General features: G+C 38.3%; 1 protein-coding gene across 6 annotated transcripts in view; it reads right to left on the minus strand.

Moving 5' to 3' along the window:
- Window positions 1-629: 629 nt before the first annotated feature.
- Window positions 630-19098, minus strand: part of Grd (GABA-gated ion channel) — a 74431-nt gene continuing 55962 nt past the window's right edge. For all 6 annotated transcript variants that reach the window (XM_076438920.1, XM_076438910.1, XM_076438938.1 and 3 more), the window contains 5 exons: window positions 15471-15553; window positions 14101-14241; window positions 9959-10111; window positions 8389-8648; window positions 630-5781 (listed from right to left, as the gene is read on the minus strand). In XM_076438920.1, coding sequence (XP_076295035.1) covers window positions 5389-5781; window positions 8389-8648; window positions 9959-10111; window positions 14101-14241; window positions 15471-15553 — 1030 coding nt within the window. In that variant the 3' untranslated portion in view covers window positions 630-5388. The remainder of the gene's footprint in view (window positions 5782-8388; window positions 8649-9958; window positions 10112-14100; window positions 14242-15470; window positions 15554-19098) is intronic.

Consider the following 19098-nt stretch of genomic DNA (forward strand, 5'->3'; position numbering starts at 1 on the left):
TTTTTCTCTTCCAAGATATACGATGCAAATTATTGATTTCAGAGTTTCCTAGTTACACTCACTTTTAATAAACCGAATATAAAATGAAATGTTTTATTGATACTTTTATTGTATGCTATATATGGCTCGTGCCACTTTTCTTGAAATTCTATGAATATGTAGTATTGGTCCCTCTAGTGGTAAAACGTCTGTTTAATAGTCTTATACACGTTACGTCATTTGTACTTCAAACATGTTTTCACACAAGCACACATTTGGCGAGTATTTGTTTTGAATATATTGTGTAATGTTTGTCAACAACACTCGATATAACGCAACCATTTCTTCCCTTTCACGAAGCTCGTATTTATTGATATAACAAAATTTTCACCTTCGAGGAAAATATTGAAGTTGAATTCTTTTCAAAAATAGTCGACTAGCTTGAACACTGTGTTTACATAGTGAGGGATGATACTAGTGCGCAATTCACCAAAAGTACAGAATCAACCCTCTTAATGATACTTATATTTACCCCAAAATGTAAGAATTAGTCTTAATTCATATAAAGCAGAATAGAACGCCTGCAACTGTTTGTTTAATTTAGGAAACTGATGCCTGTACTATGTCGAAGAAGTTGCTAAATGATGGTGTAGTAATGAATGCATTAAAAAATAATGTTTGTATTTTTTCAAGATGACGGAAAGAATGACAACGATCCATTCACGTCGATCATCTATGTCGTTTATGACATTTTTGTTTTCAATTTCCGAAAGAATCTTTTTAAATAAACTCACATAAAAAGTCTCGTATAAAAAGAAAACTTCGCATTTTACTGTTTTTTGAACAATTATTAAATGTAAAGGATCGGATAATCATGGTTTCAATATTTCTCACATTGTCAATCGTATACTATACTTTCGGTAAAGTTTGATTTCATACTTTTAGCTGGCATTCATCGCGTATGGGGGCGATAATAAGTTTGTCTTTTTTCATTTCGTTACTTTAAACTTTTATGTTTTTTTTCAGGTGATTAGGGTCCAACCACGGCTGTCTCTAGTACAGACCGGAACATGTCCATACATATCCCGAAAGTGTCCCAAGTAGCCACGTACGTCCCTAAAACGTACGTTTCAGGTCCAGTTCACGTCCAAATGTCCTACGTCCATTCTGCGTACGTTTTAGGGACGTACGTGGCTACACGTGGCTACTTGGGGTTATTATTAGACAGCGGATTTTATGCATTTATGACGAAAATGAGTAGGTGTAATTTAAAACAGTAACAACATTAGAAGAATCTGCAAATACTATTATATTATTTTCAATCTATTAAACATATTAAAGAAAATTTTCTATTCCGCTCCTGTTTGTTGCAATTCAGATAGACAATTTTTTATTTTGCACAAAGATCCGCTGTCTAGATATTACAATTACGAAAATCGTTCCCACATACACACGTCGGTGCTTTAATATACTATTACAAAAGTCTGTTTAATGAGAACTTGTCGATCATAATTAGCACTAATCCTACCACGAGGGGTCAAATGATCCATTTTAGATTTCTTATTTGACAATGATTGAACTTGTAAAGGTGTTTTCATGGGAATTTATTGAATACATTTTTTGACTCCAGTATATACAGGGTGTCCCAGTTTTTTCCGGCCAAACTTTGCCACCGTGTTCTACACGCAAAAGTAAGAAAAAAATGTTATATGAACATATGCTCTTAAATGTTTTATTAAGGAGTTGTAACTAATACAGAGTGACAAGAAATAACGGAGTTAATCATTTCTTATTATAATTCTGTCAAATTGACGAATTTTGAAAAACCAAATAATAAAAACCATAACATGGAACTTTAGTATTCATATGTATATTCAAGAAGTTTCGAAATGGCCACCCTTTGCGCCGATACAGAGGCTCAAACGTGTCTTGAATTTTTCGGCAAGGGGCCGCAGCTCTTCTGGCGTCATTCGGTCCCACTCCTGGTACAGAGATTTTTTCAATGACTCCAAATTTTTATGGGGCCGAGTACAGGCCCTGGCTTCCAAAATCGACCACACGCTGTAGTCCATCGGGTTGAGATTCGGTGAGTACGGCGGCCATTCCACAGATGTGATGAAACCTGGAAAATGAGCTTTGCACCACTCCTGAGTCGTTTTCGCTCTGTGGACCGGCGCGGAATCCTGCTGTAACGTCCATTCCGGATCGCCGAGGTGCTGTTGGGCCCACAGAAGTACGACGGTTTCGAGAATGCCCGTCGATACACTTCTTGGTTGATTTTGACCCCTTGATCCACGAAAACCGTAGCAAATCCCATTTTCCAGGTTTCACACATCTGCGGAATGGCCGTCGTAGTCACCGGATCTCAACTCTATGAACTCCAGCGTTTGGTCGATTTTGGAGGCCAGGGCCTGTGCTCAGCCCCATAAAAGTTTCGAGTCGCTGAAAAAATCTCTGCGCCGGATGTGGGTCCGAATGACGCCAGAAGAGCTGCGGCCCATAGCCGAAAATTACAAAACACGTTTGAGCCTCTAAATCGGCTCAAAGGGTGGCCACTTCGAAACTTCTTAAATATATGTATGAATACTAAAGGTCTATGTTATGGTTGTTATCATTTGGTTTTTCAAAATTCGTCGATTTGATAGAATTATAATCCCAGTGTTCTTCAGCGAAAACTTTGGCCGTTCTCATTAGACAGACTGTTAGATGGCAACGATACAACGAGGTAACATCCCCTGCGGAACCAGAAACAGAGATTCGTTCGAGGTTTGGTTCCGGCAGCGGTCAATAAAGAATATTATGGCAGTAAAGAACTGACGCCTCGTCCAGTGCAAACTATATCCACTCTCTATGGTTCACGCCATTCTTGCTCGACAAGATATAGCGCACTCGTAAAATTTCTTAAATGATCTTAGTAGCTCATATTTCGCTGCGACGATCTTTGCAGAGACATCTGAGACAAGGTGTCCGATAAGGTTGCCCATTGACTTTGCCACTAAACTCGAACTCTTCGGACAGGGACTCCACGTGATTTAGGTTCTCTTCACTCTCATATGAGAATATGAGCTTTTACATAAGGTTCGCTGTACAGATAGGTGGGGAGAAATCCTGGTTAAATTGATACAGAGAATTCTTTACGAACATCCGAAGAATTTAAACATCATCGAATTGTATCACTTCGCCGTATGCCAAAAAAAAAATAGATATCCATATGTTAAATCTCGAAATCACCCAGGGACCTTCCCACTTATAAATCTTTTTATTCTCGATTAATTGCGTAATAATTGTGTAAAAGTTCTGTAACTATTTATACATTTACACTTTTTGCGAATTCATTTGTTTTTTTTTTACGGCGAAAATGGTGCTAATTATATGAGAAGAAAAACGGAAGCAAAATCTAGAAAAACGTATTCACAAAAACTTGTGTCGCAGTGAGGAGCGGTTCATTGTCGCCGACCCGCGTTGTGAATGCGAGCTAAATTGATAAGAGAAACTGAAAAACGTCCTTAGATTCAAGGTGACCGGTATGTTCCGACTTTACAATTTCTCAAGATGTCGTTTCGGGACTACCGTGTAACCCGATTTCGAAATATTGATCACTAGACTGTGGATTTTTATGCATTTATGAAGAAATTAGCTGGGTTGAAACATAAGACAGTAAAAGATGAGAAAAATCGTAATATCGCTTTTAATGCAACAAAATCATTAAGGGATGAAATCAATTTTCATTTGACGCAGAAAATTTCTATTTTACGTAAAAATCCGCAGTCTATTTATCACTATTTAGCCACCATTTACTGTTTACTATTTGCAATGTTATTATGTAACGTGATCTTGTCACGTTATATCGTTATATCTTGTCAAGAAAGTCGCATAGTGGTTCTCAGAATGATTTGAACGCACACGAAAACCATAGCTGGACCCGTAAATAGAGTCTCGATGTTCAAAATGACTCAGGTAACTGTTCAAACACCTTTTCAATTAGAATGACCTTTTTTTTATAAATGGTCTAAACGACCTTAGTTTCTCTGTGAAGCTAGAAGAATTAGTTCAGTATTACAGTTTTCTAATATCAACATTAACCAATTTCGATGAAACCTCTAGCATATAACTGGGTCGCTTATGTCCAGAACTAATTTAGGGGGTGATTCTACATGCAAAAATAAGGAGAAAAATCGAGTTTAAAGTTCTGCAAGGTTCGCGTGCTTTAGTTTAGTATACATATGGCACAAAGTAGAATTGGTTGATCATGGTCAGGCGCGTCAGACGATTCCTATACTCCATCCCACAGGAGAACGAACTCGTTCTGCGCAGCCCCCTGAGCTGATCTAGATGGTGGGGGCGCAGAGCGAGCCTATCATCTCTCACTCCACTACCCACTCCTCATTTTCTTGAACGAATTAGGGCGAAGATACGTAGCGGAGAACGCAAACTGGTCGTTATGCAAGTCCGTTCTCGTGTGGGATAGAGAATATGCAATAGCACGTGTATTTGCTGCACTTTCAAACTCGATTTTCTCGAAAACGAGCTGCCTTTTTTCGACTTATTTTGTATGTCGAATCATCCCCTGCCCGGTTGTACTACGATTTCGCAAACACCCTGTACAGTAAATCCTCTATAGACGCGACAGCCTCGGGGGGATTTGGTCGCATCTATCGTATAGGGTAGCTATTTTTTTTATCTCCAAATGCCGAGCCGAACGTAGAGAAGGACAGCGCGTGTAAATAGAGATCACGCGCGGGTTCCCCCTTGGACGGACAATCGCTCTACAAAGAAATTAAGGTATGCATTAGGTTGTTTAAATTGGGGTTTTATGATACTTGATGTATCATTCTTATTAGTACCATACAGCAATTTCTTGCTTAGCACCGTTGTTTACCATGTACTACGTTGGGGGGGGGGGGGGAGATATTCTTGGTCGCATCTATCGTATAGAAATTGTTGCGCCTATAGAGGATTTATTGTATATGCATAATCGTTGGAAAGAAAGAGATTGAAGAGTGAAATTTTGCTCCTGACATAGACGACCCAGGTCACCCACCGAGGGGTAAAAGAAAAAGATATACTAAACTAATCCTTCCGGCTCCAGATAGAAAATTAAGTCGTTTGGTTCGCGTTTAAACAAGTTATTCCGATTTAAAGGGTGTTTGGTTAAACATGCGAGTCACTGTGTGTCTCCACCGGTTGCGTTGCCTCATTATGTCGTTACCTTCTACGGTAATCGTTGTGTTCGCATAGAACATCATCCCTCGCAATCCTCGCAGCCCTCCCATCCGGAGCAATGGGATAATTCGGATTACGCACATGCTTGCTTAAAGTATTGTAGATTGGTCGACCATGAAGACGGACGTTCCCCCGAGTTACCTCGACGGGATTAGGCTTTTTGCTTCCGTTCGATCACCGCCGGTCTCACGTGCCGTTCGAGTTCGCGTTGTGATAGTTTATGCGCTCGCTGCGCGAAAGGTAGGCGCACCAATAGAAGACGTTAATCGCCAAAAAGAACAACGGGAAGACGACGCGACTGGCACGATCAATCTTCGAAACCGAATTGTATCTCGGCGTTCTTCTGCGGCGTCTTCTGCCGGATGTCTTCCGGTCCGGCGTCGGTGGTCGCGGGGGTGGACTGCAGGCCACGCAGGACATCTGCCAATTAGCTACCCCAGGATCCTTGTTTGGGAGTGGGATCGCCGACAGTGGTATCACCTCGATCCTACCGTCCTCATTCATCGTAAAATTCCGACTCGAATGTCCTCTGGCCGCTGGTACACTTGAGGCTTTTCTATGGACCTGTGGCGCCTGCAACTGAAGCAGAAGAAAGTCGCTCAACACCAAACCTACCACGTTCGAATGACTCCGGTTTTATATTTTCCAATTATTGAAATTATAAAAATTCATTTAAGGCGGAGTGGGGTAAGTTCGTCTACGGGGCAAGTCCGTTAATTGGTTATTTTTATTATAATATGAACGAAATTTCTGTAGCTTGTATTTATTAATGTAGTATAAGTTAGTATAAACTATTCTACATAGATGTCGGCCAGAATAAAGGTGTTTTCCTCGCTTAAATCAACCGATGCCAAACAGTCACGTGCGAGGTACACGTACAACTTTGAGGTTACCACGAACGTGCAATAGTTTACAAGTTATTAATATATTCTGTGTTGTTATTTTAGCTAAGTGCAACAAATATTGATGTAGGTTTACATTAAATAAACCGTTTTTATTGTATTTCTTAAAATTTATTGAGAAAAACACTAAGATGATCTTGCCCCGTAAATATTACTACACGGGGCAAGTCCGTACTATCACGGTAGGGTAAGTTCGTACTGTATGGGTAACTATAAAACTAAACAATATATTTAATGCCATAACAAGCATTTTGTAGCAGGCTTGATAATAATTCTTTTCTTGCCCCGTAGCACTTGAAATAATAAGGTTCGGAAGCATTTTTAAACTTCGTTTTAATATCACTGTATCCCGTTTCATATTTCAGCATAAAAGTACTTGTTCGCTTAAAAATGGATAACTATAAAACTAAACAATATAATTTAATGCAATAAGAAGCATTTTGAAGCAGGTTTGTTAATCATTCTATTTTTGCCCCGTAGCACTTGAAACACGGTTCGAAAGCATTTTTAATTCTCAGAGACGGACTTGCCCCATTTTCGGGGCAAGTGCATCCTAGTTGACACTTTGTACAATATCCTATCAAAATGATAATTTTCAAGCAAAATTAGAATCCTACATGATACTAATTCATCAGTAATAACTGTGGCAAGAGTTTGATACCAAGAACGTTAAGTTTTTACATACCAGACTGAAAATATATCAGTTTAAAGTCCAACTTTGCAAAAACTAGAGCGGACTTACCCCACTCCACCTTATGGAAAATAATGGAACAATTGGAATAAATCTCGATAATTGTAGAGTTTCCATTTTTACGAGGCAATATTTACCAGATACCTTCAATGCTTGGTAGATTTAGTGTTAATATAGGTAGGCATTTTTTCCTAAATTGACCATAGTCTACATAAATAGAAGAAACTTGAAATTTTACATTTATTGCTTTAATAGGTTCGTAGAAAGTTGAAAACTAAAATCTTCTAGTGAAAAGAGGTTCGAATAAGCAATTCCGATGATCAAAGATTCATCTCGCTCGTTTTTAAAGTCTAGTGTAGATAGTGCGCTGATATGTCTAATTTTTTTTTCCATATTTCCGAATTATTTTACTTCTAGTAATATGATTGCGCGCGGATCTAACGAATTTTATTCTAGGAGAATGAAGCAGAGCTGCGAAACCATCCGTATTCAAATTCCGCGAACTCAGTGGCTCATCCGATATTTTAAGATCGCGCTCGGAGAACTCGAATCGAATCGTTGAAGACGTGCTTCTTAAGGATTTACGCAAGACCGCCAACCTCTATCTTGGCATCGTTCCACAGTCATTTCGGGTAACTTGATTTCTATTATGAATTCAAAAATTGAAATCGTTGCTCTGCCAATACGACGTTTCACGAGACGCATTCCCCGTGACAATATATGTATGACGAAAATGAAGAAATAAAAACTGCGATTTCGGCCTCGTTTTTTAGTTACTAACAACTAAAGATTCGCCTAAAATGCTACAACCCGACCGACAGTGGTGTACGTCACGTATCTGTCACTTGATACATAACTGTCGCGCGCCTATGACGTACGTAGCGAGAACAGCCCTGTTGGTTGGATTGCCGCATTTTACGGATATTTTAAATTGTTAATAACTAGAAAACGAAGATGAAATCGTAATTTTCTCATTCTTCAGTTTCGTCTTATGTTGTCATGAGTAGACTGCGGAGTTTATGCATTTATGACAAAAAGGAGTAGGCGTAATTTGAAATAGCAAAAATATTTGGAAAATTTAAACATACTATTATATTATTTTCAACCTACTAAACATAATAAGGAAGAAAATAAATTTCTATTTCACTACAATTTGCTGCAATTCAGGCAAGAAATTTTTATTTTGCATAAAGATCCGCAGTCTAGTCATGAGGAACCACTTTTCTCCCACCTGTGGTCGCAGACCCTGTCTAACTCTCTGATTACATTGAAACAAAGCAATTTTTAAACCAATTAAAATACTCAAGATCAAAGCACGTACGTAGTAAACAATTTATTTTTTAGATAGAACTGTCATTATACAGGGTGAACATTATAAAGCGTTACATACGAATATCTCCAAAAATATTGATTATACGCAAAAGTGTTTGAGATGAAAGATGTTCAGTACCATTATTAGCATTATGGAGAAATGAGAACGCGTATCCCGCACCCTTGTAATACTGGAAAAACTGTCCTAAGGGACATAAGCAACAAGACCGGACGAAATATTTCGAGGGTTATTGTTGACACGGTTTACAGGACAAACATTACCTGTTCCTTCTCCAGTGGCCGCGTATTCGGTTCGTCCTCTTCGCTGGAACTCTCGCTTTCGATCAGGTCGGAGCTGAAATAACACTCCCCGGAGCCGTACTTCGTAAAGTAATGGACCACCGCGAATTGTATAATAGTGGCGAATATGAACGCGAACGAAAGAAAAACGAAGAAATCTAGGGCAGTGGGGTAAGGAACTTTCGGCAGATCGGTTCGTGCCTCCAATCCCAAAAATGTCATCGTCAACACGGTCGTTATTCCTTAAACAAACGCGGACAAGCTCTCTTTCATATCGTTCTTCTACACAGAAGATCATTTGTCAGCTAGTTGTGTCACAGAAAGAGTGTCAACAACAGACTCGAACGAAATCTCTAACGTTGAACTTGAAACGTTCAATGGGGAATGTTCACGCTAAATTGAAAATAGACATGGAAGCCTGAAAGAGGCATGGTATAGTGTTCAAGGGACTATTTTCGTCAAAGAACGAGACATCTCTTGCACGAGTCGCATTGTATATTCATTGCTCTAAATACGTAAGTTCAAAAGTACAGTAATGTCTCGATGTATGTATATGTAAACATTTCATAAATTACTATTAACAACTAGAATAAATCTTTACTGATTTGTAGAAATTTTATGTGTAAAACCCGTTACAGCATGATCTTACACCTTGGATCTACACCTTAGTTTTAGTGCAAAATTGAAATTGATCGACTTTTTCAAGGTCAAATTTTTCAACGATTGTATCGCGTTCTACTCATCGAGAGGAACAAGCTTCTCAAAAGAACCAATCTCGAAACTGAACCGTCCAAAGATAGCAGACAAAAACGCGCACGTGTTCATTATTGTATATACAGAATACAAGAAATAAGAGAAGACCAGAAACTATTTATTTGATTCCTATCTCAATCCAAATAATAAATAATCTTTTATTTTCAAATAAGAAATAATACATAGATCACTTTTGAAATTATAATATTTAAATTACTTTTATTGAAATAAAAAGTTTAGTTATTATTTGCAATTAAAATCACACGTTTATTTATTATTTAAAATAAAATTTGCCCAACACTGCACCCTGCATGTTTGTAGTGCAAAATGCAAAGTAAGTATTTGTGGAATTTTATTGATTTTCATGACGGTAGGTATGAAAAGATTAAAAAATTGAATTCAATACAGAAAAATTCTCTGTGAACAAAAATAATCAATTTAATAATTTCAATGCTTTTTTGTGAAATATGTCGGTAGCTTTTCATGTACGTCTTAATTAGTTCGGGGTGCGTTTACACCTCTATACGCAGAGTGAAGGGTTAATCGGAGAAATGTCGCGGAAATATGTTAGTAAAGGTTTCCGCAAAAGAAATATAATTCAAAACAACAAAGATTTGTCATCGGATTAGTCGGGATAAATTTTACGCAAATATCGTGCACGTCTCTTTCACATGTATCGAGAGATTACTGTACGTGTAAAACGACTCGCAGTGCAGAATTGAGGCTACGTTAAAATCTTAGGATAATATAGTAAAGATCTGGTGTAATGTCACTGATTTAAAATCGATGACAGACTTACCGAGTGATACGCGATCGGCGGTGGCTTCCCGATTCAACCAAAATGATACCCAGGAGAGGACCACCAGCAGAACGCAGGGTCCGTACACTTGTATGAGGAAATTACCCATGTGCCTTTGCAAATGAAAGTATACCAGCAGCATCGAGTAGTCGGCTAAAACCAGATAATACTTCACGTTTATCCGAGATCTGTGACACATTTCTTTATCATCTAGACCGGGGCTTTCAAAGGGTGCATGGTGGCGTCCAAGGGTGTCCCAAATCTACCAGGAAACGTCGACTACTCTCTTAGCTTCGGGCTTATCTCGCGTTGTCCCTTTGAGAAAGCAGAGGTAGCAACATAGTTTTAAATGTAGTGTCGAAAATTATCAGCGGACTGCGAATGTTTATATAAACTCGCGATTCTTGGGACGATAAAACTATTCGGAGTGGAATTTATGCTGGATTATAAGAAGAGCATTACACTTGTTTAGCCTCCTTAGAATAATTTAACTAGAATTAATAATTTGCTACGAAATTGAAAACCCTTCTAAAAATGTTAATTTCTAAGAAATTTACAAGTCCCCGTTTTTTCCATCTTTCAACTTGATTTCGTGTTTCTCAGTAATTATAAACAGCTCTACCATACAGTGCAATCTTTCAGCTTCGATCGAAGCTCTCCTTAAAGCTGAAAAATTCCTACGGATACGCATAAAAGAATCGATTCGAACTACAAAGATATAAATTATTTAATTGACCCCGAAAATTCTCATAATATCAGAGCACACAGTTCAATTAATAAAACCAAAACTAGAAAGTTAAAATTGAAGATAGAGTGCATTTTACAAATCCTAATAAAATTCAAGCCTGTCGCAATAAAAATGAATTTCCAAATCCGGTTAAAAGTTAGTCTTTGTCCATACATGAGCGACGTGGTTAAGCGCGAATCCTTTGACGCAGAATCTGTTCTCTAAGCAAAAAGGAATATTCTCAGCATTTGAAAAAATCCTCGTCGGCAAACGGTTTAAAGCAGCGTAGGCAGTACAGGTGAGAATGTAAGTTGTTTCGCCCTGTGTATAACGAGAACGTCTGTTTGTTTATCCAATTGGGAAGGAGAAACGTGACAAGGCACGTCTCTGTCGCGTAATCACGTTGACGTTTAAAAACACAACGAGGTTTCCGGTCGTGCAATCACAATTGGTCGGCGCGACACTTGTTTGCTGGTGGAGTGTTAATCGATGCTAATCCAATTAGAAAGTCGAAGTCTCCGCGACGGAACGTCTTCGCTCCTGCTTCGGTGTGGCCAGGACGAAAGGGGGACGAGGGGCTACAATGGAAATGCAAGTGGAACGAGTTTTCCGGCGAAGGATGCTGCAATTAGTCGTCGTTTCGCTCTCGCTGGCAACGTCAGGAGTCTTGGCTCGTTTCTTGGCCACCCCTCGTTTTCCCGCTTCGAATTCTGCCGCGCCACCTCCGGGCTCCTTCATCCCTCCCGATGCCACTACCGGTCTGCATCATTCCTCGATATTCCCGTGCAGAATCCCCAGGACCGGGCGAACTTTCGAGCCGTCTCTCTTTGCAGTCGTTATAGGATCATTCCTCCCTTTTCGCACACCTCTTTCGCCCCGATCCGAATAAGCCCTCGCCCTCATCGGCGGCTTCTTTTGTCTCAAACGACTTTTCACGCTGCACGCTTCCTTCGTTCTCTTCAGACGCCTCTTTAGTCCGTCTCGTCGCTAATGCGATATCGTTTCCAATTCACCGGGCGTCCTAGTCTCGCCGCATGCACCGGCGAATCCCTTTCGCGTTCCCTTCAAATGTTGCATACGCTCTGCGCATTCAAGAGCTGCTTTTACACAGAGATGTACGGATCGTGAATCGCGCATCGCATACGTACCGCGATACGAGAATCGCCAATCCAACCTGCGTACTGTTCGGTCGTCAGATGATGCTGAAGAACACGGTCTCTCACTGTATTCTGCCTTTCTTTTCAACGCACGCGTTGTCGTTATTGCCCGAAGACAATGACGAAGTACGTATTCAAGTTAAACTTGAAAGAGATAGTTCCTAGGAAAATATTCGATACATGTTTCTCTTGATCGCTAATCGTTTAGACCAGTGGTTCTTCAGCTTATGTAGTCCGGGGCCCCCCTCTTAAACAATATTTCTTTTGAGGACTCCATCCCAACCCTAGACATTTTACGTAGTTCTTGAAACTTATTTTGAAACATGAACATGTGAAAACATGAAACATTTTGAACATGAAAATGATTTGAATCACCTTTCTTTTTAGCAAAAATATCTGTTAATCTGTCAAAATTGTTTCGCGGGCCCCCGGTAAAGGGTATGCGAACCCCCAGGAGTCCGCGGACTACAGTTTAAGAACCACTGGTTTAGACTAAAGGGGAGAAAACAGCCCTCGAAGTTAAGGGTATGTATCGTGCAATCAGAAGAAAAGTAACATAAGTCAAAAGAAGGAAATTTTACTGGAGAGCCATTTGAAAATTACCTAAAATTGCCAAAGATTATACAGTTAAAATAAAGACTTCAATGCGTATTCTAGAATCCTTTTAGATTCTTGAAAGCCTAGAACAGTGAAGAAATTTGCTCGTGGTAGATGCAAGAAAAGCATCGCCAATTTGACAATGCAATTTTTCCTCGATTTGGTTATTTATCAATAGTGTCGACATATTTTTCGATGCAAATGATATGGAATTTCGATCTACGATGACTCGCTGCGATTAAGAACAAGCATAATCGGTATGCAGCCCGGCGAGAAGTCGGGATAGGATTTCATTACGATTGTCATTCCGGTCCTTCGTTTCTCGTGCATTACGCGAGCAGATATTAATCTTGCTCGTTGCACCGCACGATCTCTGTAGACACGGCCAAGGAATATTCCGTTCCCGGAATACGAAGTGAAATCAAACCGTCTCGTTCCATCGCGGAGCAATTCGGTCATTTACAAGGTTCTTCAACCGGAACTGCTAGATGTTTTTAAGTTATACTATACAGCGATGAATTTTGCATAACTATGACTGTCATTTGTCGTCTGTGAGCCATTAGATTTTGCTTGGCAATCTACGAGGCAAATTAAGTGAGATATTTAAGAAAATTTCTTAAGCTACGAATTTCGAAGTTGACGGTATTATACACATTATACCGATCATGTGTGGTAAAAAATTATACTTTTCTCTCATCTGTATATAATCAATTGCAACAATTCAACTTTACAGGATATTCATTAAATATTAGCTGATTTTATATTACAAAAGATTTGTAAAATAGAATGTTTGCGTGGAATGCGAAACTAAAGACATTGGGGCCATTGCCGTTCTGTGCAAGTTTGAATTAATAATTCTTAAATGTGTTCTTAACTTTCTGTTCTTAATTCAATTTGGAAATTAAATATTTCTTTCGACCTAGAAAAATTCCATTCTACATATGTGATTCTTTTCATTTTATGGACATGACATTGATATTAATACCTCATACAATACTTAAATGTTTAGTAATTGATTAGTAGACTGTGGATCTTTATGCAAAATAAATAATGTATGCACTGATTGCAGGACACACGAGCCAAATAAAAATAGTAATCTTCTTTTAATTATCCAATTAAGCTGAAACTAACACGTTGATGTCCTTAAATATTTTTTACATGTCCACTGCTTTAAGTTGTACGTACCAATTTTTGTCATACATGCATAAAATCCGCATCTTTTGATTATATACATACCAACATATATATAATAATGTAAACAATATTGTGAATGTACAGCATTGATTACGTTAAAATTCTGCTATCTCATTTTGTTTCTAACACTATAATACAAGGTAAGACTGATTCCCATCGGTCAATTTGTTAAGAGCTAACATTGAACAAATTCGTTTAGAAAACTCCCAAATCTATGTTTCGTTAAAAAAGAACCCTGTGGCGATTTTTACTGAAATACTCTGCTTCCTGCAACAATAGTTTTGATTACTTTCGATTTTCAGTATTTCGCCCGCGTACCTTGGGGAAAAACTGAAAGCGTGAAATCAGTATAACAAACGAATAGTTCCTCTCGAAGTGACGTGAAACTCGGTCGCGCAGCGACGCGACGCGACGACGACGGTAAGTCATGGAGTGTCGATCTAGAGAAGCGAAGTTACCGAACTTACCTTGAGGAAGGGTCGGCGATGCAGAATAATTCGCAGTCGGATTGGCAACTAAATCGAATTGGGATAATTTCATGTCCTCGGCGATTGCTACTTGTCGCGCGCTGTTCCATTTGTAGATCACGTCCCGCTTCGTGTAACCGACTGCAATCAAGAGAATATTTCTTACTCGGCTGTCGCAGAGGAGTCGTGTCGTAAAACAGAACGAATTCGCTCGCGAATAAGCGCTACTTTTCTCCTTTGGCAGAAGGTTACTCAAGGGGGCAGTACGTATCTGTTACGGATCCCAAATCTCTATTTCTCTCGCTCTCTTTTTCTCTCTTTTTTCTCTCTTTTTTCTCCACAGAACACGTTCTCACAAAAGAGGGGTAGTTACGTAGCTGTCCCAGAGGTGCAAGAGCTCAATCTTTCTGTCACGATGAACATCATCGATAACGATGGCCTACATGAATTTTTCCACAAAGAACATTTAACCCTTCAAGAACGACATTCGTACACCATACTGACAAGAAGAGCAAAAAGTAAAGCAAAAATAAGCAGACCCCTGTCTGAGCGTTTTTGACAATCCTCATTATTAGATTCCGAATGTTTATGCAAAATAAAAAGTTTGCGCATCAATTGCATGACGCACAACGAACAAAAATGTAAACCCATAAAAATACAAAAAAATGATTCATTATAAGAGGGATTTGAACACGTAACCTCCAGCACCTTCGCTACCATAGCTGGTGCGATATGATTAAAAAATTAAGTGTATCAATAAATTTTCTAGATATCATAAAATGAAACGTTAATTATCTTGATATATAATGAGTAGACTGCGGATCTTTATGCAAAATAAAAAATGTTTGCAAGACACAGGTAGTAAATAAAAATTTCTATAATCATTTAATTATCTTATTAAACTGAAACTATAATACACTGGTGTCCTTAAATAGTTTTTAATATGACCATTGTTTTAAATTGTGAGTAGCCATTTTGATCATAAATGCATAAAATCCGCAGTCTAATAATGGGTATTGTCAAAAACGCTCGGACATGGATCAGCTTATTTTTGCTCCAGATTCGTCAGAAAAAGTTTAATTAAAATCGGCGACCACACCACTGTGACCTCTCCTTGTGTGGATCTGGTTATATTAAGTTAGCTGCACAAACATGTGGAAGTAGTTTCAAAATAAAATATTTTATCGTTCAGGTTTTTTGGATTTGAATTTGAATTAAATTTGAATTACATATATATCCTTTTGGGATGTGCGAAAATTCTAGAGTTTCAGTTAATAAATAATATATCTATAATCTACGTATCTTATATTATACTATATAATATAAAAAGTATATTATACTTATACACTTTTATCGTGGTGTACACTTACAGCTTCCAAATTGTAATGGACATCTCTGCGTATCCATCGGGAAATTTTCAAGGTTCATCGGACATCCAGCCTTGATGGTGAGTCTGAAATCAAACGTCATGCGTCACTGGGATTATTGCATCAGGTCGTTAAGTATGAAACTTGAAAAAGAAAACCCAATACTTTTGACTACAGAAATGATAATATCATTTCTATATCATTAACAATTTTAATGTTGGCTAAGAGGGCGAAAAATAGAGTGAAACGTGGCAGAAACAATGGAACCGTCTAAATCAGGGGTCGGCAAACTTCTTTTGAAAAGGGCCAGAACGTAAAATTTTTAGGTTAGGGGGCCGGGTAGCAAGCTCGAAGATATTTAGGTAATTCTACTCATAGAGCTACGAACAAAAACCGATTCAAAATGTTTTTTATTTTATGTAATTTTATTTATTTTTTTTTCGTGTTTATTAACCTCACGGGCCTGATTAGAAACAGGCGGCGGGCCGTAGTTTGCCGACCCCTGGTCTAAATCATTATAAATGCCATTATGCTGATCGATGAAGTGAAAACGAAGATCTCTAGACCCGAACGCAACGTTTTCGGACAATAAAGGAAGTTTCAGCTTGAAAGAACGAAAGCTGTGATGCTAGTAAAAATACAGCAGTCCCTTGCGGTTTCAGAAGAGAGCCCCGAGACTGTTTACAAGTAATTCAAATAAAATCCATCGACCTTCCCCGGTATCTTCCGAAGAAATCTTTGATTGTCCGCGAGCCTCGGCGAGGGTCTCCGCAACTTTAAGTCCCTGCTCAAAGCGGTCATTAGAACAGAGGCTGATCACTTCGAGGAGTTTCCACTGCAACGTCTGAACAATTGTTCTTTATACCGCGCCACTTGGCTCTGATTCTCCCCCTTCGTTAAAATATTGTAAATAGATCGTCGATCTTTATGCAGCTATACGTATTTTTTAATAAACTGGAAGCCGGTTAAAAGTGAAAGAGAAAGTTTTTTCGAGGGACCACAGATATTCTACATAATTTGTTTTTAAACACGAAATGGAGACATTAATTGTAATCACGAATATTTTGAATATTAACGAGGAAGCTGCGAAACTTTTCATTTCGCACAATAAAATTATGAGAGCCATAGTGCGAAAAATATATTTATTTTCAGTGTGATAAGCAATGAAATCTACAGTGTTGCATATTGTCAATATAAATATTGCAGATATTGCAGATATTTCATAAACAAAATATTCGGTATAGCTAGGGATTTATTTAAAAATTGATTGTTTTGAGACACGTCAATTTGTGCAAATGACTTGAATAATTCTTTTCAATTGTAATTAATAATAATCGAATAGGAGATCCTGTGCAATAGTGACGTAGGTAGAAAAGACATATTAATTTTTGTTAATTTAAGGTCAGATTGTCTCGCTGTCCGTTGATTGTATCCGAACTGCGAGCAAATTCTCTGCTATTGTACCGCTCGATGATGAACAGGTGGGAGTCGAATATCTTAATAATTTCCGAGATGATCGGGTTTAGCACGCATCCGTCATTAGGCTTACCGCATCGCGCCGAACACCGTCGCAGGATAGCGGATGTCAATCGTCTCCGTTGGAGAACCATGTCGAGCAAATGGATGAGCCTAATGAATGCGCGATCGATTTCGGTGCAGACTGTTCAGCTGAATCGATATCCGAATGAGAGATCAATTAAATTGTAACGGCGTGTTTGCTGCTTTTATTAACGCGAATAAATTGCTGCCATTTGCCCGAAATTACACGGGAAATGTTTACGCTGTCAAGCATTCGGACCACGCGAATGTGAAACATAATTATACATATAGAAAACACGTTTCCGCGGAGCCGGTGGTCTCGATTAAACAATTATTTTTCATTTAGCACTTTAGCGCTTTTAACAAGGTCACCACGAATTTTCATCCTCCTAACTAAAGCAGGAAGAGCCTATCGACGTACAGTCGCCGCGGAAAGTATGTTGGCACGTCTCAAAAATGCATATTTTCTATTTCAAATCAATAATTTAGGAATTAATCTAAAATACATATTATGTATATTATTTAATATAGTACAAACTAGTATGTGTAGCAACGAAGATGACATAAAGTTTATAATAATGGCAGAAAAAGTTAAATAACTTTTTTATCGATTGCGGAAAGTATGTTGACAGCATCGAAAATTCGTAATTGAGTGTGTTCTTAACAATAAAACGACATAATTAATATGAAGTTTGATACCCTTTGTTTCTTATGATCTCTTCAAGTCTTCTAGGCATACTTTCAAACAATTTATTAATAACATTTTCGTTAACACTATTCCAAGCACTCAGTTGTGCTTGTTTGAAAAGTGATTTATTATTCCGAAATTTTTCACTTACACTTCGATCTAAGTGATCCAACAGGTCAATTAAATTCAAATCGGGACTTTGAGGGGGCCATGGTAACAATTGAATATCTCATTTTCATTGAAATATTTCGTCGCTAGTTTGCATTTATGTTTGGGGTCGTTATCTTGCAGGAAGATATAATCATTTATTATCGAATCTTGTAAATTCTGTTGCAAAATATTTACATAGCCTGGTACTGTTGATAACCCGTCTATAAAATGTAAATTGCCAACACCATTTGCAGAAAAACAACCCTAAACGCATACTGATCTTCCACCATGCTTTGCTGTGGGCGTTATCACTGTTGATTTAAAGCATTCACCTTGCTTTCTTCACACACATTTTCTTCTATTACAACATCGAAGTACAAATTTTGACTCATCGCTAAATATATCCTTTTCCCAGAAATCTGGTGATTTGTTTTTAAACACAATATTATAATATAATTCGATTAATTCCTAAATTATCGATCTAGATTAGAAAATATGCATTTTTGGGACGTGTCAACATATTTTCCGCGGCGACTAAAGTGTCTTGATAAGAGGCTACATTGTAATTATGGGAAGCTGCACTGTTACGTGCTTTTTTGTTTGGAATTTATTCCCGCTTTTTCCATATGCATTAAATTTTCCGTGGTCTGCATTTGAAACGAGGATCAGATACGGTTTATTGCTCTATTATACTTTCACGAAAGGATGTTGCATATGAATTTAAATACGAGATAGGCATTCTATTTTCAAACATTTTATTACGAAATAAGCAGTGTTATGCATCGTCGCTTAGAAATTTAGAACGCCTATCGATACACGAACAAACCAAGGTTCTCTACGCATGTATCACGCAGTTACTTCATTTTGTAATTTGAATCGATTGTTTATTCATGCACCGAAATATGTATTCAATTATCAGTACCTCGCAACTCGAGTTGCATTCTTCGAATGCCTATAACAAAGTTAATCTTACGATCTGAAATATTTGGTGTGCAAATAAGTTCCTTCCCCTTTTTTTCTACGATCATAACTTCTGACTGAATTCGAATTACTTCCCGATTTTGGTGCCATCAGAAAGAACGTTCTTTTAGTTTTAAGAAGAGTCGTGATGAGCGCTCTAAGAGTTTCCAGTCCTATGCTACAATTTCAAGCAATATGGCGTGCGAGAAGCATCATTTGCGTCACTGCTTACTCTTTGCATTCCCAGTTTAGCAAAACAGCTGTTGAAGCTACTGAAATGGTTTGTGCGGCTCT

Source organism: Lasioglossum baleicum, chromosome 2 (assembly GCF_051020765.1).
Source record: "Lasioglossum baleicum chromosome 2, iyLasBale1, whole genome shotgun sequence".
NCBI lineage: Eukaryota > Metazoa > Arthropoda > Insecta > Hymenoptera > Halictidae > Lasioglossum > Lasioglossum baleicum.